The sequence below is a fragment of the Rhinoraja longicauda genome, chromosome 1 (genome assembly GCF_053455715.1).
Source record: "Rhinoraja longicauda isolate Sanriku21f chromosome 1, sRhiLon1.1, whole genome shotgun sequence".
Classification (NCBI taxonomy): Eukaryota; Metazoa; Chordata; class Chondrichthyes; order Rajiformes; family Arhynchobatidae; genus Rhinoraja; species Rhinoraja longicauda.
Genome location: NC_135953.1, coordinates 75,616,449 through 75,643,580, shown reverse-complemented (window position 1 = coordinate 75,643,580; position 27,132 = coordinate 75,616,449). Strand labels below are relative to the sequence as shown.

At 38.5% G+C, this 27,132-nt stretch overlaps 1 protein-coding gene across 2 annotated transcripts in view; it reads left to right on the top strand.

The window, feature by feature from the left end:
• Positions 1-20,416, top strand: part of rbpjb (recombination signal binding protein for immunoglobulin kappa J region b) — a 92,657-nt gene extending 72,241 nt beyond the window's left edge. For both annotated transcript variants that reach the window (XM_078400444.1, XM_078400435.1), the window contains exons 9-11: positions 6,061-6,216; positions 11,769-11,872; positions 16,049-20,416. In XM_078400444.1, the coding sequence (XP_078256570.1) occupies positions 6,061-6,216; positions 11,769-11,872; positions 16,049-16,361 (573 nt within the window). In that variant the 3' untranslated portion in view covers positions 16,362-20,416. The remainder of the gene's footprint in view (positions 1-6,060; positions 6,217-11,768; positions 11,873-16,048) is intronic.
• The last annotated feature ends 6,716 nt before the right edge of the window (positions 20,417-27,132 follow it).

Sequence of the window (27,132 nt, the reverse complement as noted above, 5' to 3'; positions counted from 1 at the left end):
CTCTCCAGTAACATATGTACCACAGACGTTAGGCTCACAGGTCTGTTGTTCCCAGGCTTTTCCTTGCAACCTTTTTTAAACAGAGGTTAAACTTTAGCCACCATCCAGTCATCCGTACCTCTCTAGTATATAATGATGATTTGTATATCTCAGCCAAGGCTCCTGCAATTTCTTCTCTAGCTTCCCACAATGTCCTCAGATATACCTGAGCTGGTCCAAGAGAGTCATCCACCTTTATACGCCTTAAGATGTTCAGCACCTCCTCAACAATAATACTGACTGTCCTCAAGTCGCTTCCATTAACTGTGCCAAGTTCCCCAGTCTTCACATCTTTCTCCACGTTAAAAACCGAGGAAAATACTTATTGACCTTGCCCATCTCCTTCGGCTGCACACAGAGATGTTCGCTTTGGTTTCTAAGGGGCCCCATTCTCTCTCCAGTCACCTTCTTTTTCTCAATGTACAAAAATATTTCTGGATTTCCCTTAATACTATCTGCCAGGGCTATTTCCTGCCCCACTTTTGCCCCTCTGATTTCCTTCTGAAGTATGCTCCTCAGTTCCCAAAATTCCTCCAGGAATACACTTGATCCCAGCTTCCTATACCTGTCCCATGCCTCCTTTTTCCTGACCTGAGCCTCAATTTCTCTCGTCATCCAAGCTTCCTTACCTGCTTTGACCTTCACTCATACAGGAACATGCATGTGTTGTAGTTCGTGCCCTATTAACAGAAAAGTCAGACAACCAAAATCATTTAACCTCTTTATTCTACTCACCCAGATGGGAGAGAGCTTGGATACCGGAGTGTTTAGAAACGCTCAGGAAGCTAGTGTAGTCTCTCTCTCCGAAAGCTTACATTTACACAGCTTTTATACCCTAAATACATGTGCCAGTATTTTTCCATCACTGCCTTATATGGCAAGTTTACAATGCCCTATAAATCTTTGTGTGTCTTTCGGGACCTCCGTGTCCGTCGTGTCCATCGTGACCTCTTCTTTCTTAGGAACAAAGGGCAGTCCATATGGCAAGATGTTCTTCTTAACACTTCAAAGCTTTGAGGCCAGTTGCTGATATCAGAGGATACGATTAGCCATAAACCGCGCTCCCATGCTGACAACAGGATGCCCCAGGAATAATCCGAGCTGGAGCTTTTACACTCCTGCAATAAAACCCACATTGCTGCATTCGTAATGTTAGCCCTTACACATGCTGTGAACTCTTTGAAAGAATGGATGTTTATTGGCCAAGTATGCATATACAAGAAATGTGCTTTGGTGCTCTGCTCACAAATGACAACACAAACATACAGTTAACAATTAAGAATAAAGTATAAACACATCAAAACAATAATGATACAGCTTTACGGTCTAAACATGTGGGTGAAAATAAACCAGAGCAAAAAAGAGACTACAGACTGGTTATTGAGTAGAACTATCACTCGTGGAAAAAAGCTGTTTTTATGTTTGGCTGTGGCTGCTTTGACAGTCCGGAGTCGCCTTCCAGAGGGAAGTGCTTCAAAGAGTTTGTGGCCAGGGTGAGAGGGGTCAGGTATGATCTTGCCCGCTCGCTTCCTGGCCCTTGCTGTGTACAGTTCGTCAATGGGGGGAAGGTTACAGCCAACAACCTTCTCAGCTGTGCGAACGATCCGTTGCAGCCTCCGGATGTCGTGCTTGGTGGCAGAGCCAAACCAGACCATGATGGAGAAGGTGAGGACGGACTCAATGATAGCAGTATAGAATTGGACCATCATTGCCTGTGGCAGATTTCGCCACCACACTTTTAAAACATCCCACTTACTGGACGTTTGTTTGCCGGCAAACAACCTATTCCAGTCAACTTGAGCAAGTTTCTGTCTGATGCCATCAAAGTTAGCCTTGTCCCAATTCAGAATTTTAACTCGTGGGCCCGCCCTCTCTTTATCCAAAATCCATAAACAGTGATCGCTGATCCCAAAAGGTTCGCCCACCTACACTTCAGTCACTTGCCCGTCCAAATTTCCCAAGAGTTGATCCAGCTTTGCCTTCTCTCATGTAGGGCCATCTACATATTGTCTGAGGAAATTTTCCTGAACACATTTCATAGATTCCATCCAAGCCCTTGGCACTGTCTATATCCCAGTCTGGATCCCAGTCTATATCAGGAAATTCCCCCAGCTGCGAGGCTCAGCATTTTCCATAATGCCCCTGACCCGACAGGGTGTCCAGTTGCATACTTCTGTCTTGTGTGTGAAGAAGACTGGAGCATTGTCAAGAGACCAGGACCATCAACATCGTCTGTGTAGCCTTTAGCAAGGCCTTTAAGGTTTTACCTGGCAGGCTGTTCTGGAAGGTTAGATCACATGGGGATTCAGGGAGAACTAGCTTCCATTATCCTTGTGGCAATAGAAGGTTGCTTATCAGACTGGAGACCTGTTACTCTAGTTGTGTCTCAAGGATTGGTAGTGATCTTATTGCTGTGTTATCTAAATCACCAATTTGGTTGAGAATATATAAGGCATGGTTAGAAAGTTTGCAGATGAAATAAAAATATGTAGTATCGTAGACATTGAAAATGATTATCAAAAAGGACAGTCAGGGAATTGAGTATTGAAGTTGAGACATTATGTTGCAATTGCTCAAGGCATTGCTGAGGCTGCACTTGGAATATTGTGTTCAGTTTTGGTCATCCTGCTGTAGAGAATATGCCAATAAGCTTTATGTATTCAAGGGAGAGTTGGAAATAGGTCGTAGGGCTAACGGAACCAAGGGATATGGCAAGAAAGCAGGAATGGGGTACTGATTTTGGATGATCAGCTATGATCAGATTGAATGGCAGTGCTGGCTCGAAGGGCCAAATGGCCTACTCCTGCACCTGTTTTCTATGGTTCTAAGCTGGAATGGGTGCAGAGAAGATTTACCAGCAGAGTATAAATGTAATAAAGAAGAACTGCAGATGCTAGTTTCTCCCAAAGATAGGCACAAAATGCTGGAGTAACTCAAACGGTCAAGCAGCATTTCTGAAGACAATGGGTTGGGACCCTTGTTCCGAATGGTTGTACAAGGGAGAGTGTTTATCATTCTGTTCTTATCTCTCTCTACATATCAGCCACCAGCCGTTGTCTCCTATTTCTATCCTTCACCTGGTTACGCATTTCATCTGCCATAGCCCTCCTCCTCGTGTCTTTATACTCGTTATCTCCTCTCTGCTCTCTCAATCAAGGTGATGCAAGGTTTTGACCCAAAACATCAACTATGCTTTTGCTTCTACAAATGCTGCCTCACCTGCTGTGTTTCTCCAGCAGTTTGTTTTTTGTTTCTGATTACAACACCTGCAGCCTCTTATGTCTCATCCGTCTGCATTGAATCTCTCCCAAGTGAAAGTTTAGTCTGTAGTTTAGCAATTAAATCTGAAGATAATGGAAAAATTAAGATTAGGCAGCATCCATGGAAAGAGAAATAGATAACATTTCAAGTCAAGGAACCGTAATCAGAACTGTGAAAGATAAAAAGCAGCAGAGGGTGTCAGGGGTTATGGGGCAAAGGCAGGAGAATGGAATTGAGAGGGAAAGATAGGTCAGCCATGATTAAATGACACAGTAGACTTGATGGGCCGAATGGCCTTATTCTGCTCCTAGAACTTATGAACATGAGCAAAGAAGGTGAGGTGCAAAGGGGGCAGCAGGGAATGTATGCAATCAAATGAAATAATGTAACTATTAAATGCACAGTTAAAATGCATTTATCTATGTAACGTCACCTTCTGGGATGTGTTCTGCAGACAAGAATACCAAAATGAAAGAACAAAAGAAGGGTAGGGGGCAATAGCAAAGGCAAATGGCCAGTGTTTACAGCATTTTCTGTTATTATTTCAGATTTACAATGTCGGCAGTTTTTTATTTTCATGTTTTTCAATTATAATTATAATAATTTGTGCAAAGTTCACTGAAATTAGTTCAGATAAATATTTTGATAACTTATTTGTATGCTATCTATTACACATGACCAACTAATTTATTCAGTATTTTTAATCATAAGATCATAAAATATAGGATCTGAATTTGGCTGTTCAGCCCTTCAAGTCTGCTCCGCCATTCAATCATGGCTCATCTATTTCTCCCTCTCAACCCTATTCTGCCTAACTACAGACTCAACCTGCTTTTAAGAATTGTTCACCAGCACTTCCAAGTCCCTTTGCACTTCCGATTTTTGAATCCTATCCCCATTTTAAAAATAGTTTGTCTTTTATTCCTTCTACCAATGTGCATGGCCATACACTTTACTACGCTGTATTCCATCTGCCACTTCTTTGCCCACTCTCTCAAAAAGTCCAAGTCCTCCTGCAGAGTCCCTGCTTCCTCAACACTATCTATCCCACCACTTATTTTTGTATCGTCCGCAAACTTGGCCACAAAACCATCAATTCCATCATCCAGATCATTAACATATAAAGTCAAAAATAGCGGACCCAACAGCGACCCCTGCGGAACACCACTAGTCACTGGCCGCCAACCAGAAAAGGCTCCTTTATTCCCACTCTGCCTTCTGACAGTCAGCCAAGCCAGTACCTCACCTCTAATACCAGAGGCTCCTATCTTGTTTATCAGCCTCGCATATGACACCTTATCAAAGGCCTTCAGTAAATCTAAGTCAACAACATCCACGGACTCTCCTTTGTCTATCCTGCTTAATATATTCCTTTATTTGTCCCACACCGGGGAAATTTGCAAATTTGCTTGTTACTTCCTCAAAGAATTCCAACAGATTTGTCAGGCAAGATCTCCCCTTAACTAATCCATGCTGACTTTGACCTCTTTTATCATGTTCTTTCAAGTATCCCGAAATCTCATCCTTAATAATGAACTCTAAAATCTTACCAACTATTGAAGTCAGCCTATAATCAGCCTCTAACCAGCCTATAATTTCCTTTCTTTTGCTTCGTTTCCTTCTTAAACAGTGGACTTACATTTATGAATTTCCGTTTCCCTGGAACCGTTCCTGACTATAGCGATACTTAGTTGATCACTACTAATGCCTCCACAACCTCTACAGCTACTTCTTTCAGAACCCTGGGGTATAGTTCACCTGGTGCAGGTGACATCCATTGACTGACGTTTCAGCTTCCCAAGCACCTTTTCCTTAGTAATAGTGACTACACTCTCACTTTTGCCCCCGATTCCCTTGATGGGTTTTAGCGGTTACTTGCTGCTGTTTTGCAGGCGTCAATTTACCGATGTTAATGTCTGGAATCAATGATGTAAAAGTAGTTTGATAGTGGCTTAGTGCTTTTCTTTGAAAAAGGACCATGGAATGTTTTGTGCCATCTGTGCATCTGCCTTCCTTTTGCATTAAAGAGTTGATCTCGATGTAGTCATAAGTTTTTGATGTGGTTCTTGAACCCATCAGGTCTGTTTCCGATATGAATGGTGTCACTTCGTATCCTAAATCTTAATAACACGTTAGTCCAAGATCTTGTTATGACAATGCTGCCTATATAAATAATTTTGTTTGATTATTCATTTTCAATCCAGAACACTATAGCTGAATGAAGAAAGAATTCAGACAAGCAATTGCAGCAAATTGAGTTTTCATAATTTGCTTATTTCTAAGCCATGTTATTGTCAGTATAACTTGTAGGATTATGAAATGTATTTACAGTGGAACTATTATCTGCTATAATTGATGGCAACCAGTATTTATATAGGGCCTTGTTGGAAAATATCTTGAAGCTATTGCATAGCAATGACACTAAACTTGGAATTCAAAATATACAGTCAAGAGTGAATTATATTCAAGTGAGTCTTCAATCTTGAAATTGATTTCATTTATTACAGAGATCAGTGACATTAAATCTGTTGTGCAACGAGGTAGTATTTTTTTGGCCAAAATATTTACAGAAAGTTGGAGTACAAATGACAGAGGTTCCCTTGTACTTGGAAATCTGAAATAGTTTTTCACTCCTTTAAATGCAAAATCAAGCCTCCATCTGGTTAATTACTAACTTGTATCTTTAATTAACAACTTTATTTTTTATGGTCACACTTATACTTCTAAATATCACTTTGCCCCCCCTCTCTCCCTCAACAGGCCACTCCATGTCCAAAAGAACCAAACAAAGAAATGATAAACGATGGAGCCTCTTGGACAATCATAAGCACAGATAAAGCTGAATACACATTCTACGAGGGAATGGGGCCCGTACATGCACCAGTGACTCCTGTACCTGTAGTAGAAAGTCTTCAGGTAACAGCACCTAGATATGAATTCGTTTTATTATGAACACTTATTAAGGCCAAGAATGTATCAACGCAGGTTGATTTAAAAAAAACTATTATTGAAGAACCAAATTTCTGAAAACAATGCTGTGCTGAAGGCGTGGTAGCAATCTGTATACTATTTGATGTCTAGAGGATTTTCTTTAGCACTGATTGTCTGAACAGAATGCGTAATTATCCTAAACCAAATTATTTTATGAACATGGGGTAGTAGGAAATTTTCATCTTGCTCAGGTTGTCCTACTTTTTCTAAATTTGGATAAAGCTGGCATTAGTCTAATTTCTGAGAGACTCCAGGTATGTACATTGCGTACTGTTAAAGTTAAACTAAAGCAATTGTCTGCAGCACAAAACTGACAGATCTAGTTCTTGTCCGGCTACATATAGTTTGGAGAAAGAATTGCATGATAAAGTGCCAAGAATTCCCATCCTTGTGGCAGAGGTGAAACTGGTGGTCACAGAGGTTTAACTTTTGCTTTAGAATATTCTTTCCCTGAACATAGAGCAAGAAACTCTTCTTGTTCCTATTCTTTGAAGGATAGCCAAAAGATAACCGTCATGGTCTCAAGTTCCACTGCTATGCCGATGATATCCAGCTCCTCATCTCCACCAAGTCAATCTCCACCACTACGCACTCTACCCTGACAAACTGCATCACTGAAATAAAATCTTGGCTTCAATTCAATTTTCTCAAACTCAACTGCGACAAATCTGAAATCATCATCATTGGACCAAAAACCCTCACCAAATCCACCCACAACTTCACCTCAATATTGATGGTTTCCCAGTATCCACCTCCCCTCACATCCGGAATCTTGGAATCATCCTTGATCAAACCCTCTCCTTCGACAAACACATCAAACACATCACCAAGACAGCCTTCTTCCACCTCAAAAACATTGCCCGTCTCCGTCCATCCCTCTCCTCCACAGCTGCTGAAACCCTCATCCACGCCTTCATCACCTCCCGTCTGGACTACTGCAACAGCCTCCTCTATGGTTCACCCTCAAAAATCATCAACAAACTCCAACACATCCAGAACTCCGCTGCCCGTCTACTCACCCACTCCCCGATCCGTGACCATATCACCCCCGTCCTTTACAAGCTCCACTGGCTCCCCATCCCCCAGAGAATCCAGTACAAAATCCTCCTCATGACCTACAAAGCCCTCCATAACCTGGCCCCATCCTACCTGACTGACCTCCACAGACACACTCCAACCCGTAACCTCCGCTCTGCTGCTGCAAACCTCCTGTCCCTGTCGTCGTCGTCGTCCCCCCCCCCCCCCCCCCCCCATCCGGACCAAACTCAGATCCTGGGAGGACAGGGTTTTCTCCATCGCTGCTCCCACACTCTGGAACTCACTACCCCAAACCGTCAAGAGACTCCTCCTCACTCACCACATTCAAAACATCACTGAAGTCTCACCTGTTCAGCACTGCCTTCAATCACTGACCGTTACCTCACCTTCTTTTTCCTTTTCTCTTCGGTTACTTATTTATCTATTTATTTTCTTTTATGTTTTAGTAAACCTTGTAAAGCGTCTTTGAATGTTTAGAAAAGCGCTATATAAATGTAATGCATTATTATTATTATTATTATAACCAAGAGGGCACTGTGATGAGAGATGCAATCGCTCATAAGTGATAAGATGAGCAGTATTAACAATCATTAAGCACAAGGGTGACTTTATTTTTTATAGGATATATCTGGTTGCTGAGCAGAGGCTTTGGTCTCTATTTAAGTTGGATGCTGAAGCTTGAAATATGCTTTGATGCTCTAGATTTCAAAAACTGCATAAAAAGGGTGCTAATTATCAATCAAGAATGTTGCCGACAAAGATCTCGCATTGCTTACTCAGATATTGGATATGGCAATTACTGTCCAGTGGATAATGTCATTAGACAAGCTGAGTAGCCAAATACATTGAGGAGTGCTCAGACAGGAATGAAGAACATAATTTTAGTTAATTTTTACAGAATCTTTCAAACATATTATACATTGGAACATCAGATTTGGGTAAATGTTTTTTTGTAGAAATTCAGAATTAGGCAAAAAAATTGAGTATTCTGTGCATTATTTTTTCCTTTAAATTTGTGCACAATTCATGCATTTGATTTGTTCCCTGCCACAGGGGTTCTCCTATTGTCCGTGATGGAATAGGTTTATACTCACTGGAGTTCAGAGTAATCGAAGATAACTTTATTGAGGTAGATTAGACCCGAGAGGCTATGTGCCAAGAGGCTCTTAACACGAGCTAGGGTATCTGCCAGTAATGGGCATAGTCACTGAAGTTGTCTGTTCACAGCTGAGTTGAGAGGAAATTTCTTTATGCAGAGAGCTGTAAGCTTCACTGTTGCAGTGGGCAGTCCATGCTCGGCCATTAAGTATATTCCAGGCTGAGATCAATGCACTTGTGAGGACCAAATTAATGGAAGGATATGATGGTCAGGCCGGCTGATGTAGGCACTTGATCAGCCGTGATCTTATTGAGGGGAGGGGGGCAGGCTGGAGTGTCCTCTTGGGCTACTCCTGTTTGATTGACTGACACTACACATTAGATCTGTCAGAGGTTATTAAGTTCTAATACAAATTGAATACAACATTTTTACCTGGTTACTGCCACATTTCTTTTCTACTATGAAATTCTAAATTTCTGAAGTTGTAGTTCTTGACCCTTGATGACTTATCATATCATATCATATATATACAGCCGGAAACAGGCCTTTTTGGCCCACCACGTCCGTGCCGCCCAACGATCCCCGTACATTAACACTATCCTACACCCACTAGGGACAATTTTTATATTTACCCAGCCAATTAACCTACATACCTGTACGTCTTTGGAGTGTGGGAGGAAACCGAAGATCTCGGAGAAAACCCACGCAGGTCACGGGGAGAACGTACAAACTCCTTACACTACAGCACCCGTAGTCAGGATCGAACCTGAGTCTCCGGCGCTGCATTCGCTGTAAAGCAGCAACTCTACCGCTGCGCTACCGTGCCGCCCTTCTACCGGTTGCAATGCAAAAGTACAGAAACAGACACCGTGGAGCTGCATGAATCATGGACAAATTCTAGATTTCTTTGTGCAACCTTTTATGGGTGTAGTCCAGAAGTTGGGTTTCTTGGCTTAAGAACAGTGATTGCAGATGAATTGACCATGATTTATTACGATGAATTTAGGAAACATTGGGAAAGAATCATGCTTGTGAAGAGACCTTTAACCCCCTCCCCCACAGTGTATATGGTGACAAGACAGAACACACACTTTAATCCCTGTCGCTGTGTCCATTGGTGCCTATTTGTATTTTTGAGTTGTGTTGTTTTACTTTTTTTTCTTTTTTTTTTAATGTTTGCTATGCTCTCTTTGTTCCAGCCTGAGGCTTTTTAATGAACATTACACATTCAAAAGAATATATTTTTTTAAATCTGAGGCTTCTGATTTCCTTTCTTTCCATGAATGGAAATAGAGGAAATAATTTTTTTTCAAAGCTCATAGTTTCAAGTATTTTCAAATTAGATCTTTGGGAATCTTTGGTCACAGCAGGATTGTTAGTAGTACGTAATGGAGTATTTTCTGCAGATTCTTGATTTTAGAGTATAATGGAATCATCAGATGAGGCTGATCCATTCAAAATGGAATATCTGTGAATATTGGTGACAATATGGGGAAATTTATTTTTGTATTTGCAACAATGCATTTTGAAGAAAACAATTTGACCATTTTCATATAGAGGGCTATTTTCAAAATCTTAGCAAGGGTCAAGTGAAATGTTTGTTTAAATTTATTGATAATCAGTCTGTAAGGCAAATGATGAAGACAAGTATAATACAAACCATAACATGGGAGCTTCTTGTCTTAAAAGCAAACTATGGACTGTTTCCAAATAGATCAGTTTGATCGATATTAGATTTTGATCGATATTAGACATTAGATTTTGGTAATGAAATATATTCTTTTCTGGAAAACATTCACATTAATATGAATATTATAATTAAAACGGTCAGTTACTTTCATGTGTGGGGGAGAACAAGCGTAATTGTGGTCTTGAATGATAACTCTCGATTAAATCACTGGAGATTACTTAAGCACAGCATTTTGCATAAGACAATAAAGGAAAACTTTTTCATTTACACCATGCAAAAGTATAATTCCATGTTAAAAGATGCAGTTAAAATGTTCATTAAATCCTGCTTGCTTCTAATTGTATGATAAACTTTTAATTGGACGGTCATAAATTATTTTAATCCAGGCTGTGGGTTATTTTAAAACAAAATTAGAGATGTGAAGTAAATTTAATTATTTTTATGAAGCAACTATTATATTTCATTTATTCTCTTTATTTAAACCGTTACTGTCCTGCTTTGAATTATTTAATCATTTCACTGCTTATAGTTTCCCTATTGTAATATTATTTGATTCGGTCTTATGGCCTTGGACATATTTTGTCTATCGAACTGCTGTCTTGCCAGATTGCAATTATATTTAGAGGGATGTAGAATGACCCGAGAGAAATGGAGAAAGGCTTCAATGTTTTGCTTTAGACAGAATAAAAATGCTGCGCCATAAATTTTCAGATGTTTTGTTGATATGTTCAGCGAGGCATTCAAAAGAAAAAAATCTAATGATGTTAAAATGCTGTGTCAACTTGTTCTGGTACATTAGAGATTTTTTTCAAATGCTGTGATTGCGATTTTAGAGTTATGTTGAAACATTCATTTCTTTTACGAATACCAAATAATTCGGCAATGAAATGGTATAAAGGATTCCAACAATTTCTCACTTGTTATGAGAAATTTTAAGTTTTGAATTTCTGCCAAGTATTTCAATGCAGCCTTGTGTTAACTCTTGCAAAAAAAAATTTTGTCCTATTACAACATTTCTAAGTTTAAATGATTGAAATACACAGCATGGAAACAAACCCTTTAGTCCACTGAGTCCACGTCAACAATTGTTCACCCATTCACACTAATTCTATGTTATCTCGCATTCTCATCCACTCCCTACACACTAGGGACAATTTATAATGGCCAACTAACCTACAAACCCTGACCATTTTGGGATGTGGGAGGAAACTAGAGGACCCAGAAGAAATCCACACAGTCATGGGGTGAGCATACAAACTCCACACAGACAGCACCCAAGATCAGGATCGAATCTGGGTGTCTGGTGCTGTAAGGCAGTTACTCTGCCTGCTGTGCCACTGTTTTGCTCTGTCGTGGAGAAAGTTGCTACAATAACATCTACAAAATTGAAGTAGACAAACTTTTGTGGATAAGGTAGGGTATTCTTTAAGAATTTATCATAATTTGAATTATTCTAATTCCGCAATGCAAACATGCTGCATTGTTAGTGGATGTACTTTTCAAGAAACCTTTCATGTATCAATGATGTATTTGCACGAAATAGGTGGTTTTAAGCCTATAATCAGTTCATGATTATGATGAGGTATCTATATAACTTTTTTTTTTAATAAGAGATGGTTGTACACAATTGAGCTTTGTTTATTGTTATAGCTAAATGGGGGTGGAGACGTTGCAATGCTCGAGCTCACGGGACAGAACTTTACCCCCAATCTACGAGTTTGGTTTGGTGATGTCGAAGCTGAGACCATGTACAGGTAAATGTCTAGTTGTAAAAGGAAAGCATTCAGAATTGTAATTTGGAGATTCATTTAATTGTGTTAAATTAACAAAATTGAAAGATATTCTCACACTTTACTGTGTACTCTCCAAGAGCAAGTAACAAACCAGGGAAAGAATGACCACTGGCACATTTTCTCACTGAATGTGTGCATCTTATCAATCCTTTCTCATGCAGTACCCAAGGTGTCTTTTACAGCTTGTTTATCCTGTTGCTAATGCTGTTCACATTTCTATGCAGTCGCCTGCTTCTACTATAATGGTAGCTCTGCCATAACACTTGTTTCCATAACAGAAACTGGATGTAATGCGAGTGATATATTAGAAACATTATTTGTATTACGCTGGCTACATTTGCATACGCAATTTCAATTAGAAACTAGCGAACCGCTTAAAATTTCATTCCAAAGAGAAAGAAAGATTCTAAGGGGAATAGGAGGCAACCGTGGCTGACAAGGGAAGTTAGGGGTGGAATAAAACTAAAAGAAAAGATGTATAACAAAGCAAAGAGTAACGGGAAGCCAGAGGATTGGGAAAATTTCATAGGACAACAGAAGGTAACGAAATGGGCAATACGGGCTGAAAAGATGAAGTACGAGGGGAAGCTGGCCAAGAATATAAAGAAGAACAGTAAAAGCTTTAGATATGTTAAGAGAAAAAGAGTAGCAAAGTCAAATGTGGGTCCCTTGAAGGCAGACATGGGCGAAATTATTATGGGTAACAAGGAAATAGCAGAAGAGTTGAACAGGTACTTCGGATCTGTCTTCACTAAGGAAGACAAACAATCTCCCAGATTGACTAGAGCACAGAGGATGTAGGGGGGTAGAGGAACTGAAAGAAATTTGCATTAGGCAAGAAATAGTATTGGGTAGACTGATGGGACTGAAGGTTGATAAATCCCCAGGGCCTAATGGTCTGCATCCCAGGGTACTCAGGGAGGTGGCTCTAGAAATAGTGGACGCATTGGTGATCATTTTCCAATGTGTAATAGATTCAGGATCAGTTCCTGTGGTTTGGAGAATAGCTAATGTTAACCCACTTCTCAAGAAAGGAGCGAGAGAGAAAACAGGGAACTGCAGACCAGTTAGCCTGACATCGGTGGTGGGGAAGATGCTGGAGTCAATTATTAAAGAGGTAATAACGGTTCATTTGGATAGCAGTAAAAGGATAAGCCCAAGTCCGCATGGATTTATGAAAGGAAAATCATGCTTGACTAATCTTCTGGAATTTTTTTTGAGGATGTGACAAGTAAAATGGATGAAGGGGAGCCAGTGGATGTAGTGTATCTAGACTTTCAGAAAGCCTTTGATAAGGTCCCACACGGGAGATTGGTGAGCAAAATTCGAGCACATGGTATTGGGGGTAGGGCATTGACATGGATAGAGAATTGGTCGGCAGAAAGGAAGCAAAGAGTAGGAGTAAACGGATCGTTTTCAGAATGGCAGGCAGTGGAGAGTGGAGTGCCACAAGGCTCCGTATTGGGGCCGCAACTATTTACCATATATATTAATGATTTGGATGAAGGAATTAGAAGTAACACTAGCAAGTTTTCGGATGACACAAAGCTGGGTGGCAGTGTGAACTGCGAAGAGGATGTTAGGAAGTTGCAGGGTGACCTGGACAGGTTGAGTGAATGGGCAGATGTGTGGCAGATGCAGTATAATATAGATAAATGTGAGGTTATCCATTTTGGCGGCAAAACAAGGAGGCAGATTATTATCTCAATGGTGTCAGGTTAGGTGAGGGGGAACTGCAGGGAAACCTGGGTATCCTTGTACACCAGTCTCTGAAAGTTGGCATGCAGATACAGCAGGCAGTGAAGATAGCTAATGGCATGTTGGCCTTCATAACGAGAGGTTTTCAGTATAGGAGTAAAGAGGTACTTCTGCAGTTGTATAGGGCCCACATCTGGAGTATTGTGTACAGTTTTGGTCTCCTAATTTGAGGAAGGACATCCTTGTAATTGAGGCAGTGCAGCATAGGTTCACGAGATTGATCCCTGGGATGGCCGGACTGTCATATGAGGAAAGTTTGAAAAGACTAGGCTTGTATTCACTGGAGTTTAGAAGGATAAGAGGGAATCTTATCGAGCCATATAAAATTATAAAAGGACTGGCACAAGCTAGATGCAGGAAAAATGTTCCCAATATTGGGCGAGTCCAGAACCAGGGGCCACAGTCTTAGAATAAAGGAGAGGCCATTTAAAACTGAGGTGAGAAGGAACTTTTTCATCCAGAGAGTTGTGAATTTGTGAAATTCTCTGCCACGGAGGGCAGTGGAGGCCAAATCACTGGATGAATTTAAGAGAGTTAGATAGAGCTCTCAGGGATAGTGGAATCAAGGGATATAGGGAGAGGTTGGGCACAGGTTACTGATTGTGGATGATCACAATGAATGGCGGTGCTGGCTCGAAGGGCCGAATGGCCTCCTGCACCTATTTTCTATGTTTATTTAGAAATAGGCACGCCGAAAAAAAGGCTATCTTGTATTTAAACAATATAGGGGAAAGAAAATCTGATTCTATGTGACCTCCCGCAGTAATCGGACATTATTGTCTCAAGAACACAACTGTTATTTTAACGGCAGGAAGGCATTGAAATTGACAAGCATTTGTTTCTATTTATTCTTCTGCAATATTATTCTATTAAGCAATACCATACACTCTTTGATATTTTTAGCTTAACCTGTTCACTGCCAAGTTTTTTCACTTTTGGCCATGACCAAAGTATACTCGGGGGTGGCACTGAACAGGTTAATAAACATTGCTATTGGAAAGACCTTTAGTTTTGAAAATCTTGATGGGGAGGAGAGGAAATAATTTATTGCAAGTGTAAATCTCTCTAGCCCCAACACCCCTTTTTCCTCCCTCCCCATTGACACAATTGGCTTTGTAACTCAAATTTCTACAACGAGGTTTCTTAGGAAATTAACAATCTTATTATAGCAAAACTACCTGTATTTACAATACTTTGGACCTTTCAAAATTGATGTGATATTTCAAAAATGGGTCCTTGCATCTACTTTTATGGTCCTGGTGAGGCTAATGATTAGTCAAAGGCATAGAACCTGAGGGATTTTACTGGTTCAATCGGGTCATTTTTTTTCTCCTCACCCATTGAAATATGTTGATTAAAGACAGAACAGGAATTGAAGCTTAGTTTATTATCATCAAGTATAATGGCGTAATGCCACTCAGCGCTGCTATCGAACATATTGTCAAGCAGTAGAAATTTGTGATGTATATAATTGCAAAAAATGTTATGAAATTAATTGTGAAAATTCTAATAAACTGCTGTGGCAATTTTCAATTGAAGGTTTTGTATGCTTTGCTCCTTAAGTGCCCATTAAGGACTCCTGTGCCGTAGAGTTCTGATTAGAGTCTGAGTTGATGTCCTTGCAATTACATGCTCTCTGGCTTCTTAAATGTAACTGTAATGCAGTAGAACGGAAGAGAGCTCCACCTCAACAGATTGCCTTCTAAGAGGGCACTTTTCTGCAAGCATACGACACAAATTTGCCTGTTATGCTATTTAGTTTAGGCAAAGAGATTTTCACTACGTATTCAAAGTTTAATTGGCCGTGCTGTTAATTTTTTTTTCTGAGTTGTTGCTACATTGATCCCATTATTTTGGGATTGGGCAAATAAATTTTGCAAGTTTACCACTCAAAGCCACTTAACCAGCGGCCTACCCCAAGAAATGAGGAGCTTCCTTCTGATGTTCTCTCCTGTATTTTTAAAACCTTTTTAGATTCTGTGCAAATTGTACTGCGATTAAGAATCTGGATGCATCCAGATATTGCACTAATATGTGGATTTTCTAAAGTCAGCAACAGTTGTTTCTCGAAGGTTTTTATTCACAAAATGCTGGAGTAACTCAGCAGGTCAGGCAGTATCTCGGGAGAGAAGGAATGGGTGACGTTTCGGGTCTCGAAACGTCACCCATTCCTTCTCTCCCGAGATGCTGCCTGACCTGCTGTTACTCCAGCATTTTGTGAATAAAAACCTTCGATTTGTACCAGCATCTGCAGTTATCTTCTTATAACAGTTGTTTCTCGGTACCTTACCCCACGTGATGTGTTTAAATGTAAATAAAAACAGAGTAAATGACATTTTGTGAAACTCTTTGCTAATCTCCTTCACTTTGTGTCTTAAGGTGTGCGGAGAGCATGCTCTGTGTTGTTCCTGATATTTCTGCATTCCGAGAGGGTTGGCGGTGGGTGCGCCAACCTGTCCAGGTTCCTGTCACACTGGTTCGAAATGATGGGATTATCTACTCCACCAGCCTTACTTTCACGTACACCCCAGAGCCTGGACCACGGCCGCACTGCAGTGCTGCTGGAGCCATCCTTAGAGCCAATTCCAGCTTGATGGCAACAAATGACTCCAATACAAACAGTGAGGGAAGTTACACAACTGTCAGCACAAACTCAACTATTGTCACATCAGCAGCAACTGTAGTTTCCTAACTACTGAAATGGTTTAAAGACAGTTACCAACTTTTGGGGAAGGAGAAGACAAAACTGTTGAAATGCTGCAAAAGAAATCAAAGAACTACTAATGTCAACAGTTCTTGTGGTATTCTGGAAATCACCTTGTTGAGATGCTGAACATCTCATTCGAGCATTGATAATCTGCAGGAGGTGTTATCACAGTCAGAAAATTCACATGAATATGTATAAAACTTTATAAAAGAGCAAAATGAAAATCTATTTTTCAGCTGTTTAAAGTGTGGGAAGATATTAAAGTGTTTGGGTGGGATGGTGGTAAAGCATACTAGAGAATGCATACAAAAATAACATAGTTTCTATGGACCAAGAAACTTGTATAAGCTTTAGTGAAGGTACAGTTTCACCATACCTTTTTTGTATTATACATATAGTACACTTTTGTTACCAAATAGTTTATATTTTCTTCCTCTGAGCAATGGGCTCTGAAGTATCCAGGTTCCAGACCTGACCTTGCTGTATATTCTCATCACCTAAACCAGTAAAGACCTATATTTTGGTCACAGGCTGGAACTGTCCTAATTTTTTTTTTTAAACTTGAGTCATGTGACTTTATCAGTTGAAGGGCTTTAAGAAAAAAAGCCTTTTTGTGGTTACTTGTCAGTCTGCATATTGTACTTAAAGGATGTCTCAATATAGCACCTTCATGATGTGGGACAAAAATCACAGTTAACAAATATGAAACAAGAAACAAAGTAGTACAAGAAACAAAGAAGCACTCGTCAAGGTGTCTAATTGTGATCTGTTACACAAAGGCAATCTAAAATATAATTGTGTTGTTACTTTATAAAAGGCTTACCAAAACAACTAAAATATAGGTGAAAAAGGAAAGTGAAATATTTTAGAGTTCTGATTCTTCAATTAGAGCTTTGCTTCCAGTGATATTTTTGACAAGCCCTGTATTAAGATTGTGATCCTTAAAGGATGTGTATTCAACTATGCATAGGCCATAGCAATAACTTGTACGGGTGTATGTCTATATGCTTACTGATGTCTAATTTACCTTCCTGCCATGCTTAAAAACATTGTTTATAAGCGGGTTGGTAAAGGGTATTTTTTCATCACATACCACTCGTGAATTCTTGAAATTCTGTCCAGTTCAAAAATAAAAACAATGCGTCAGAATTTCATGATACCACATGAAGAGAGTTCTACATACAACGTCTGGCTTTCTTTCATTGGTTTCATGTATGGTAACACTTCTGTATAAATAAATACCAGCAGTGTGCAAACATCTTTTATGAAAGAAAATTAACTTGTGACAATGGGGTTGACTACACTTCAATCACATATTGTTTTTGTTAATACCGTCAACTTCCTCATACTTTTTTTTTTAGAAAAGAATACCAGAAGGGTTATTTACCTTTTGAATTCTCAGGATTACCACTGCAATCAGATTATGGCTGCTATCACATTCACTATGATATGTAAACCCAAATTGTGATATTCTTTCATATCATTTCTTAATGCATTGTAATATTGGGACACCCTATGTACTTTAGAAATGAGTATCAAAAGCTTTAAGTGACTTCTGCCCTGTCTGCAATACATACAACAGTACAGATATGTTAAACATAGCTTTATTTTTTCAACCATTTTAATAAAACAGTATTTAGTAGTAACTGATAGATTTGCTTTGCCACTTGTGAGTTTAAAAACTGAAGGTTTCTGGATACACTGACGTCTGATAAATGAGGTTCTGCATTTAACAGAATTTGGGAGTGGCTATAAAATATTGAGTCAACCTTGTGTGTGTGTGTGTGTGTGTTCTTCACCTCAAAGCTCTGCTTTTATACATTGAAACATATCAGGTTTTTTTTAATAGTTATAGCACCAGCAACTTCAAGTGCCTATGAATCTTTTTGTCAATTTGATTACCATGGTGGTTTATTTTTTTTATTACTAGTGTTAAAAGTGAAAATGGTGCTTTAGTAAATTGTTGTAATTTGTTGAGTGGAACACATACTCAACACTGGGGCTCCTGCAGAGAGTTAAACTCGTGTGGCAGAGCCAGTTGCTTCACGCTGAGTGGGACATTTCTGGTTCCCCTTTGCCCTCAAACAGGGTCCTCGAGAAGACTCCCCTCTCCCCTGTGAGCTGTTGGGCATAGCGGTGATTTAAAGAGTCGAGACACATATTTGTTACATTCGAGTTAGAAAAGCCAAAAAATAAGCAATGTGTAGTTCAGTATTTTGCATTTTCTACGATACAGAATAGCTGTCTATGTCCACTTGAAATCTGAATGTTACTAAATGTTGCTAAGGTCACTCAATAGTGTTTTTGCTTTGAGAGTTTACTGGCTATAAGAGCATAAACAAATACACATGAATTTGGCTTTGAAAAAAGATTATCAGAGCCAGTACAATGAACGCCGCTTCATGGGAATACTTTAGTGGCAAACGTTGATCATTACAACAGACGATGAGGTTTGTTATGTCAAGCATAGTTAATTTTAATTACTCCATGATTTAGATTTAAAGAGTTCATTATGAGCTGATCCAGAACAACTTGGTAGGAAAGCTCATAGCTTCTATACTCTATTTGCAGGATTACCAGTGTACCTCAAGTGATTAATTATTGTTTAAAATCTAATTGCTTTTATTAATGTAGGCAAATGAGGCAGCTGATTTCTGCTTGGCAAGATGCCACATATCCCTTTTTACAGTTGTTGGATCACATACAGAACGGTTCCATGTTCTTCGAACCGTACCATGTTTTGAAGTCCTTTCTTAAAAACATTTTAACTTCTACTTTCCATCAGAAGTATTTAATGAATTTCATTTTTAATCCTGTACTTGTTGAGTTGATAACACTTGAGCCCAGCCAGTAAGCTGTTTGAAAAGCACAGACATTTAATACCAAAAAAGCTTCTGTATGCCAGCAGAGCCACTTGTACCAAAGCTAATAGTCTTGTACAATAACCTGCATAACAAACATTATAAGTAATCAAGAAAAATAATGTGGTGAATGTAAAATATGCTCCAGCCTTCAGAATAAAGTGCATTTGCAAGCTGCCTTCAGATCTAGCACTTAAGGTCTGAAATCAGGGGTTGTCTGAAGGCAAACTAATATATTAGAAAAAAATTGTTATTTACTCAGCAGAAGACTGGAATCTAGTTTACACGAGCCATGGTGTCTTCCTTGGTTACTTTTTATGCTTGTTGCACAGGTTATGACTGATAATAACTGGTTGAATAATGTAAGCTCTTGAGTAATACTAAGGGAATAACATTTAAGATATTTGGCCCTTTGATCTCCTTCAATAGTCAGATACTGGGACTGGAGTGAAAATTACTGTATGGGCCAAGCATTTGCTGCTTTTGGATGAAAACAAACCCATCAGCCTATTTGTTCCCGTATTTTTTTTTTTCTGAAACTTATCCAATCTTGAGTCTACCTGCATTACGGACTTCCTGTTAATGATTTCTCTCAAGGTGAGCAAATCATTTATTGCAGTTAGTTTGTTTTATTAATTTAACCCAACAATGCAGTAAATGCACTTTTAAAATTTGACTCTTTGCATGTCTATGTATTTTTCCCATTGTTCATCCACTTTACATCATGCAGTAAATCTCAAGTGTTTTCCACATCCTTTCAATATTTCAGTATTGTTTTTTAATTGATAACCAAACTTTGGAAGGGGGGGGGGTTACTGTGCATTTGAAAACGAGTGCTCTGTTAGTGCTGTGCATTCAAATTATTTTGAAATGCCACTTCACATTTTCTGAACATTGAAAGTAATTATTGTCAGTACAACGTTCTCTTCCAGCTATTCTTGTGCTTCGCTCATGGTATATTTCTGCTTTTTGTCTTCATATCCAATATGTAGCATTGCTTTAAATTTCATTTGTCATTTACTTCCACAAATGATTAATTGACAAAAAAATGTAAACAAATTCTCATCTGCACCCCTCATTCAGTGCATATATTTCTGTAAATTAAATCGGTTTACATGGTTTCTACAGTGCGAGTCAGTGGATTTGTGGGAATCCAGGTACTATCTTCTGCAGTAATTCATATCCCTGCTCTGATGTATATTTTAGATCCCTGATGTCAATCCCGTTTCTAGCCTGCTCAATATTTGGTCCTGGATTTTCTGATTTGACAATATATGATACAATACTGCAAATGTTTCAGATTTTTCATTTCTGTTTAGAATATTTTCATTTCTGTTCAGGAACTAAAATACCATGTCATTATTATTGACAATTTATATCAACCCCACCTTCCCCCACACATTGCATATCAAATACCAATGTGTAAAGTTGTACACTGATCTGGACAAGCAAAGCAGGATCAGAAATGTGCTGCTCTTATCAGTGATGCCCAAGTTCTGAAATATGAGTTAAAAAAGCAAAGCCATGCATTTAAACCTAGCGTGCACATGAATGATAAGATGGCATATGTAAAAAAGAATTCCTGGAAAAATGTTTAAATTGAAGGTTTTAAATTTAAACATTCTTGAGAAATTGATCTTAAAGATATAAATTGATTTCAACAGATACATTCAATAAATTTGGAGTGGTATTAGAAATTAAGATCTCAAGATAAATCAATACTTTGTCAAGGATGTTACTTGACAAAGTAACACATTGTTTGTTAAATTTTAAATATGCTGGTACCTTAAAATGTTTCATTGATGCTTAAGAGCAATGTTTAGAATGTTAAAGATGGTTCAGGAAAATAATCAAACCAGTTTCCAAATTCAATGTGCAGTAATTATTCAGTACCTTGCTACCAAGGGAATGGATGCTGCCTGCTCTCCATTGAACATGGGCAAGTTGCTGTTGATGCATTTTGATGAAATAGTAGCTTTTACCAAAGTAACATTATTTCTACGGGGCAGGATTTTGTAAATATGTATTAGCCGCTTTGCCATAGAAGTATTGTGATGAATGGATTCATATTTAAAAAACAGCTGTTGAGATGAGAAGACAATAGTGGTATCCAGGAAAGAAGAAATAAAATGTGCTGTAAGTCCTTTGTGCTAACTATAGGAAAGTTGTGCTCAGTTGAATTCTTTGACAACCCAGTTTTCAATTAAAGAGGTGGAGTTATTAATTTGTAAGTGCAAGAATTTATGAGAGCTATTTACTAGATTTTGGATTTGGTTCCTTTTATTATGCTCTCTTGACATGAGACAATAGGTGCAGGAGGAGGCCATTCGGCCCTTCGAGCCAGCACCGCCATTCAATGTGATCATGGCTGATCATTCTCAATCAGTACCCCGAAGATGAGGTAGATCTTCTCGTAGCACCATCTGACCTGTGGTGTACTCACAGGCATTCTTTTCTCAACCATGTTACAACAGGTTTTTTTTATAAGGGACGTCTATGAGGACAACTTTGAGCTTTGTTTTTTTTTAAAGCTGGATATACTCTGCAGATCAAACAGTACCTTGGGAGAAAAAGGTGTTGCAGCTTCAGTTATGCTCTTAACTACTGTCTCGACAGATGTTGCCTGACCTGTGTATTTCCAGTATCTCTTGGGTTTTTTGTATTTCAAGTTAGAGCTTTTTATTTTTCTTTGCCAATTCTCAAGGCTTGCATGTGAAAAGTGGACCGTGGGGAATTGCAGAAAAATGCTCAATGTCCACAGAATTTAAAACTAGTTACTTTCTTCAGAAGATGGCATTTCAAAGGTAGTACTACCAAATGGCTAAGGAAAGTAACTGTTTTATATCTGAAATAGCTTTGCTCTTTGTGACAGGCATATCAAATTCTTTGGCAGTATGAATATGTTTATACAACTGTCACAAGATGGGAATCCATTTGTAGGCTTATTAACTTTTGATAAAACACTTTTACTATGTCTGAAATTTTGATTCAATAAATAGAGTTTATGTTATTGTAAACTTAAACCATATCAATCCTTACGTAGAATTAACCAAAAACATTGATATTCTGCACTATCCTTGGAAATGTCCAAGCAAGATTTCTGTTAAACTTTAGGTCATTTAAAAATATATATATTATACTAAAACAAATATAATCCATTTAACCACAATAGAAGCCACTATCCACCCAAATCTGAGATGAGCCCCAACAGAGATGTCTGATTTTAATAATGTAAAATATTTAATTTTAATCTTATGACCTTTCAATTAAAAAGTAATCTGATCTAATAACTTGTTTGACATGCGACGACATTTTCTAATTTCTTGTGTTCAGAAGTTTATCTCGGTTAGTTACGCTTTGCACCATGCTGTTTGTGTATTGTACTTCTGCTCAAAGTGATGGTTTGTTAAGTTCATTCATCCTGGCAATGTCCATTTCTCCATATATTCTAAATTCGTTTTTGGGATATTGCAGCGTGGTCAGTTATTTCTGGACATTACTTATTGCTTTGACACGCTTGTTGGGCAAATTAAATCAAGCATGTAGTCATGGTAATGAAGTTGAATATGGTCCAGACTGGGTAAGGACAGTGTATTGTTTTGTGTAAAAGATGTTACGGAATCAATTTTATAATATCTGACGGGTTTAATATTCACAACAATATTTTCAATAATTTTAATTTACTCTGAAATGTATATAGTGTGAATTGAACTGCTCTGAATTACTCATCCAATAATATTACAAGCACTTCCATATCCTAGATGTAAATATTGGTATTATGGTCATACTACAGTGATTTAAATCTACCAGAATGTACCCTCAAGGATGTTTAGAAGTGTTAGTATAAAAGATAGCCAAAGTAATTGGTTTCTTTCATTGTGAGAATGCAATTTGTAAATCATTTAATTTTCTTGAACTCGGGTGGTCATTGGAATTGTTTTTGCAACTGTATAATACCTCTATCCCCATTTCCCTCCAACAGCCTGACTATTGCACTGAAACGCATTATAGCACTTATTTCACTTGAATTCACAACGTTTTGAATGAAAGGGGTAATTCCATCTGTTTATCTCTACAATGCACTTGTCATTATTGAAGTCAGCACCAATGCAGGATTCGATGTTTTTGTAATTAACAGAGTAGACCATTCTTCAACTTTACTTTTGAAATAAAAATGGGAGTACTTTTTAAATTACACAGAAGTGACCTTTAAATGATGGTTAAAAATTACAATCCCAGCTTCTTTATGGGCTCATCAGAAATATAGCTTGTGTTTTTCAATCTGGACACTCAAGAAATATATATGATATGATATGATATGATAAATGGAGGCTATGTTGCCTATGCCGATGGAAAATAAATTTCATGGGCTTTGTTCCATTAAGTAGAACAGTTTAAAATGATTTTCTCTTTCCATGTAAAATCTGTAATGGCAACGTTCAAGTAGAATCTTTGCTTATTATCGGAGGACAATAGAGCTTGTTAATTTGTGAAGATATAACTGGAAACTATACACCGTCGGCGGAGGGGGTGGGAGAGGAGAAGGCTAACATCTTTGTCAGTCAGCATCCGTATGGTTTGAATGTTCACATTTCCCATGGTCCCCACCGTATTACAGTGTCCACACCTACCCGTTCTTTGCAATTTTGTTTTCTAACATTTCCTCATTGTGATGAAGGCTCATCAGGGATCATTTGAGAACTTTCATAGTTTTAGTTTTTCAGATTAAAATTATATATTTTCTATTGCCGCCTCACCCTGCAGGTTTAATCTGTTTCTACTAATGTCTAAATTTCAGGACATGATTTATGGTAAATAACAATACAGAAAGGCCAGATCTGGTCTTGTCTCCCAGGGTCATAAAGGTGTCCCAATCTTTCTAGTGAATCTCCCTAAATGTAAATTTTGCCAGTGGTAATGTTATGGGGAAAAATGTAACGGTCTTATTGAAGGTCATTTCCTGCCATGTATAATGTGCAGGTGCGACTTGCCACTTCTCACCCCCAAGGAATTGCGTACACGGTACAGGCCATCCCAGGATTATGAACGCATGTCTGACAGATGCCCCACACACAAACAAGCTCCCATTTTATTCAATTCAAAAATCTAATATACACGTTTGTTCCTACGAACGGCAGAACCAGTTCCCCTCTTTCCCCCCACCCCACCGTCCCAATTTTGATGATGGTTCTTAAGTCTTGTGCTTTTAATGCCATTTATAGTAATCATATTGAGTGATCTGTGAACTTTTTTCTAAATTCCGGAAAAAAATCAACTTATGGACGTCAGTAAAAATTGAATCAGTGCGTTACCTGCGGATGGGCCGTATTTGGGTTTTGTCGCATGTATGCAACAACTGCTTGTTTGACCAACGAGCAAGTAGGGCATCATCTGCAAAGAATGAACCTGTAATATTTCGTTTTGATGATCCTTCACGATGAGGAAAAGTTAGAGAGCAGAGTTGCAAAGAATGGGGGTGGGGGAGATTAATGAATAGAATTGAACATATTGCTAGCATCAGCAAATATTTCCACTTCTGGCATTATAGAAGGAAGGTAAACTGCTTGAAGCAGTTGGACCGTGAGAATCTCTAACAGTAAAGTACTGGGGTTAAGATATTGCCCCCCAACAACTATTTTTAATTACTGGAAAGAATCCAATAACCTAAATGACTTTTTCCAGTCAGTAAGTGAAATCCTTTTGTTCAACTTTGTTCAAAGTTCCCCATGTTCCGCATGGTGGAAGTGAATGCTCCTCTACAGTATAAAACACAGAGCTCTTTTCAATGTTGAAATTATGGTTCAAAACATTTTATGCTGCATGTGTGGAGCAGTTCATTCAAATTGTCTCAGACTTGAGCAATAGATGCCAACTCAAACTGCTCATTTTGAAAACTCAACATGGGGAATTCCTTTGTAAATGAAACTGCATGATTCATACCGGACAGCCTTTGCTCTGAGTGTGATGTGCAGTAAAACCAGAACGAGAAGATGAAATGAATTTTTAAATTTGGGGCAGGATTATATCATTTGATATTTTTATATTATCAATTTGATAACCTTGTTAAATAAAAATAATGTTTGCTTTGCAAAGGCAAAACCTTTGACAATGCAAGAATATTGGTATTGATTATGTTCAAATCAAGTGCAATCTGTTATTTTGCTCATCTCAGTTTGCTACGCAATAATCAATGGTTTTTGTCTCCATAATATACATGGACAGACTGCATTCCATGCCAACGAGTTCCTATAAATGTCAATGTAGGTGCTTCTGAAAGCAAAGCATGTTAGCGATCACATTAGATTGTTAAAACACACAAATATAATTCATGTTTAGTTTATTGTGTGTGCTGAGGTATGGATTATTGCTTACCAGCCAGTCAGCATTGAGATTATACATGATTACAATCGAGCCAGCCACAGTGTACAACATACATGATAAAGGGAATAACAGTGCAAGATAAAGTCCAGAAATGTCTGATTAAAGATAGTCTGAGCATCTCCAATGAGGTAGATAGCAGCTCAAGACTGCTCTCTAGTTGATAGGATAGTGCAATTGCCTGGAATAACATTGAATGCATCATTGTGATGTTCATGGAAGTATCACACAGATAATGAAATACCAAGTTGGCATACCTTTGTTGCATTGTTCATAGGTTGAATTGTAATAAATGATATCCTGCTCGAAACAACATGATTGAATTCTGCAAAATCTATGTGCAGAGTTAGTCCTTAAGAAGGCTGTTGGTCCCTGTGGAAATGTTCCTCTGCTTTGAGTTGATGCAAATGTTCTTCTGTTTTAAGTACAACTTAAGGAGCAAGATTGGAAAAAGTAAGCTATTTGAACTATTGGTTCTTAGTTATATCACAAGTTCATTGTGGCTTAGTTATTGTCTCCCAAGAGGATGAAATATAAATGACACATTTATAGTCTGATAACAGGACTAACCACAAATCACTTACCTGATCTTGATCTTTAAATACTGGTGATACTCTTTCAAGCACATCTTGATTCAATTTATGCCATTGTCAGCTGGCAGTTCTTTAACATATTAGCTTGTACCACAATTCTCAGCCTGAATTTTGAATGAAAAAGCATTTTTTCCATAATCATAATTGACAATTTGAACTGATTAAAAGTCACAACATGGAAACAGGCTTATAAGCACACTGAGTCCACAACGTCGCCCATTTCTCCTCTCCCGAGATGCAGCCTGACCTGCTGAGTTACTCCAGCATTTTGTGAATAAATACCTTCGATTTGTACCAGCATCTGCAGTTATTTTCTTATACTGCCCGAGTCCACAACATCCTTTGATCAACCATTCACGCTAACTCTGTGTTATCCCACTTCAACTTGCAATCCCAACAAACATGGGGCAATTCCAGAGACCAACTAAACTGCAAACCCACCTATCTTTGGGATGTTGGAAGAAACCAGAACACCTGGAAGGAATCCATGTGGTCACAGGAAAAATGTGGCTGAGATCAGGATCGAACCCAGGTCTCCGGAGCTGAGGCGGCAGCTCTACCAAATGAATTTGTACACTCTTGCAAATGTTTGTCATCTTTTTAATTGATTGAATCTTTGCTTTCTCAGTTACAATTACATTGTTAGCAAATTTTATAATCAAAATCTATCTTATTTGAAAAGAATTTCAAATATTTTGTGTGAACTGAAGTGATTTAGTATCAGTCCACACTTCACCCTTTATAATGAACTTAAGAAAAAACAAGAGCAAAGTTTTTTTTAAATTTGTGGGTGGAAAACTTAAACCTGCCTATCTTTACCTGTAATACCAACCCATAAAAGGCTTTAAGTGATCTTTATTAACCAGTACTTTTTCACCCTTTTAACACTTAATGCACTCTGACTTTGTTAATCTCACTTAAGAA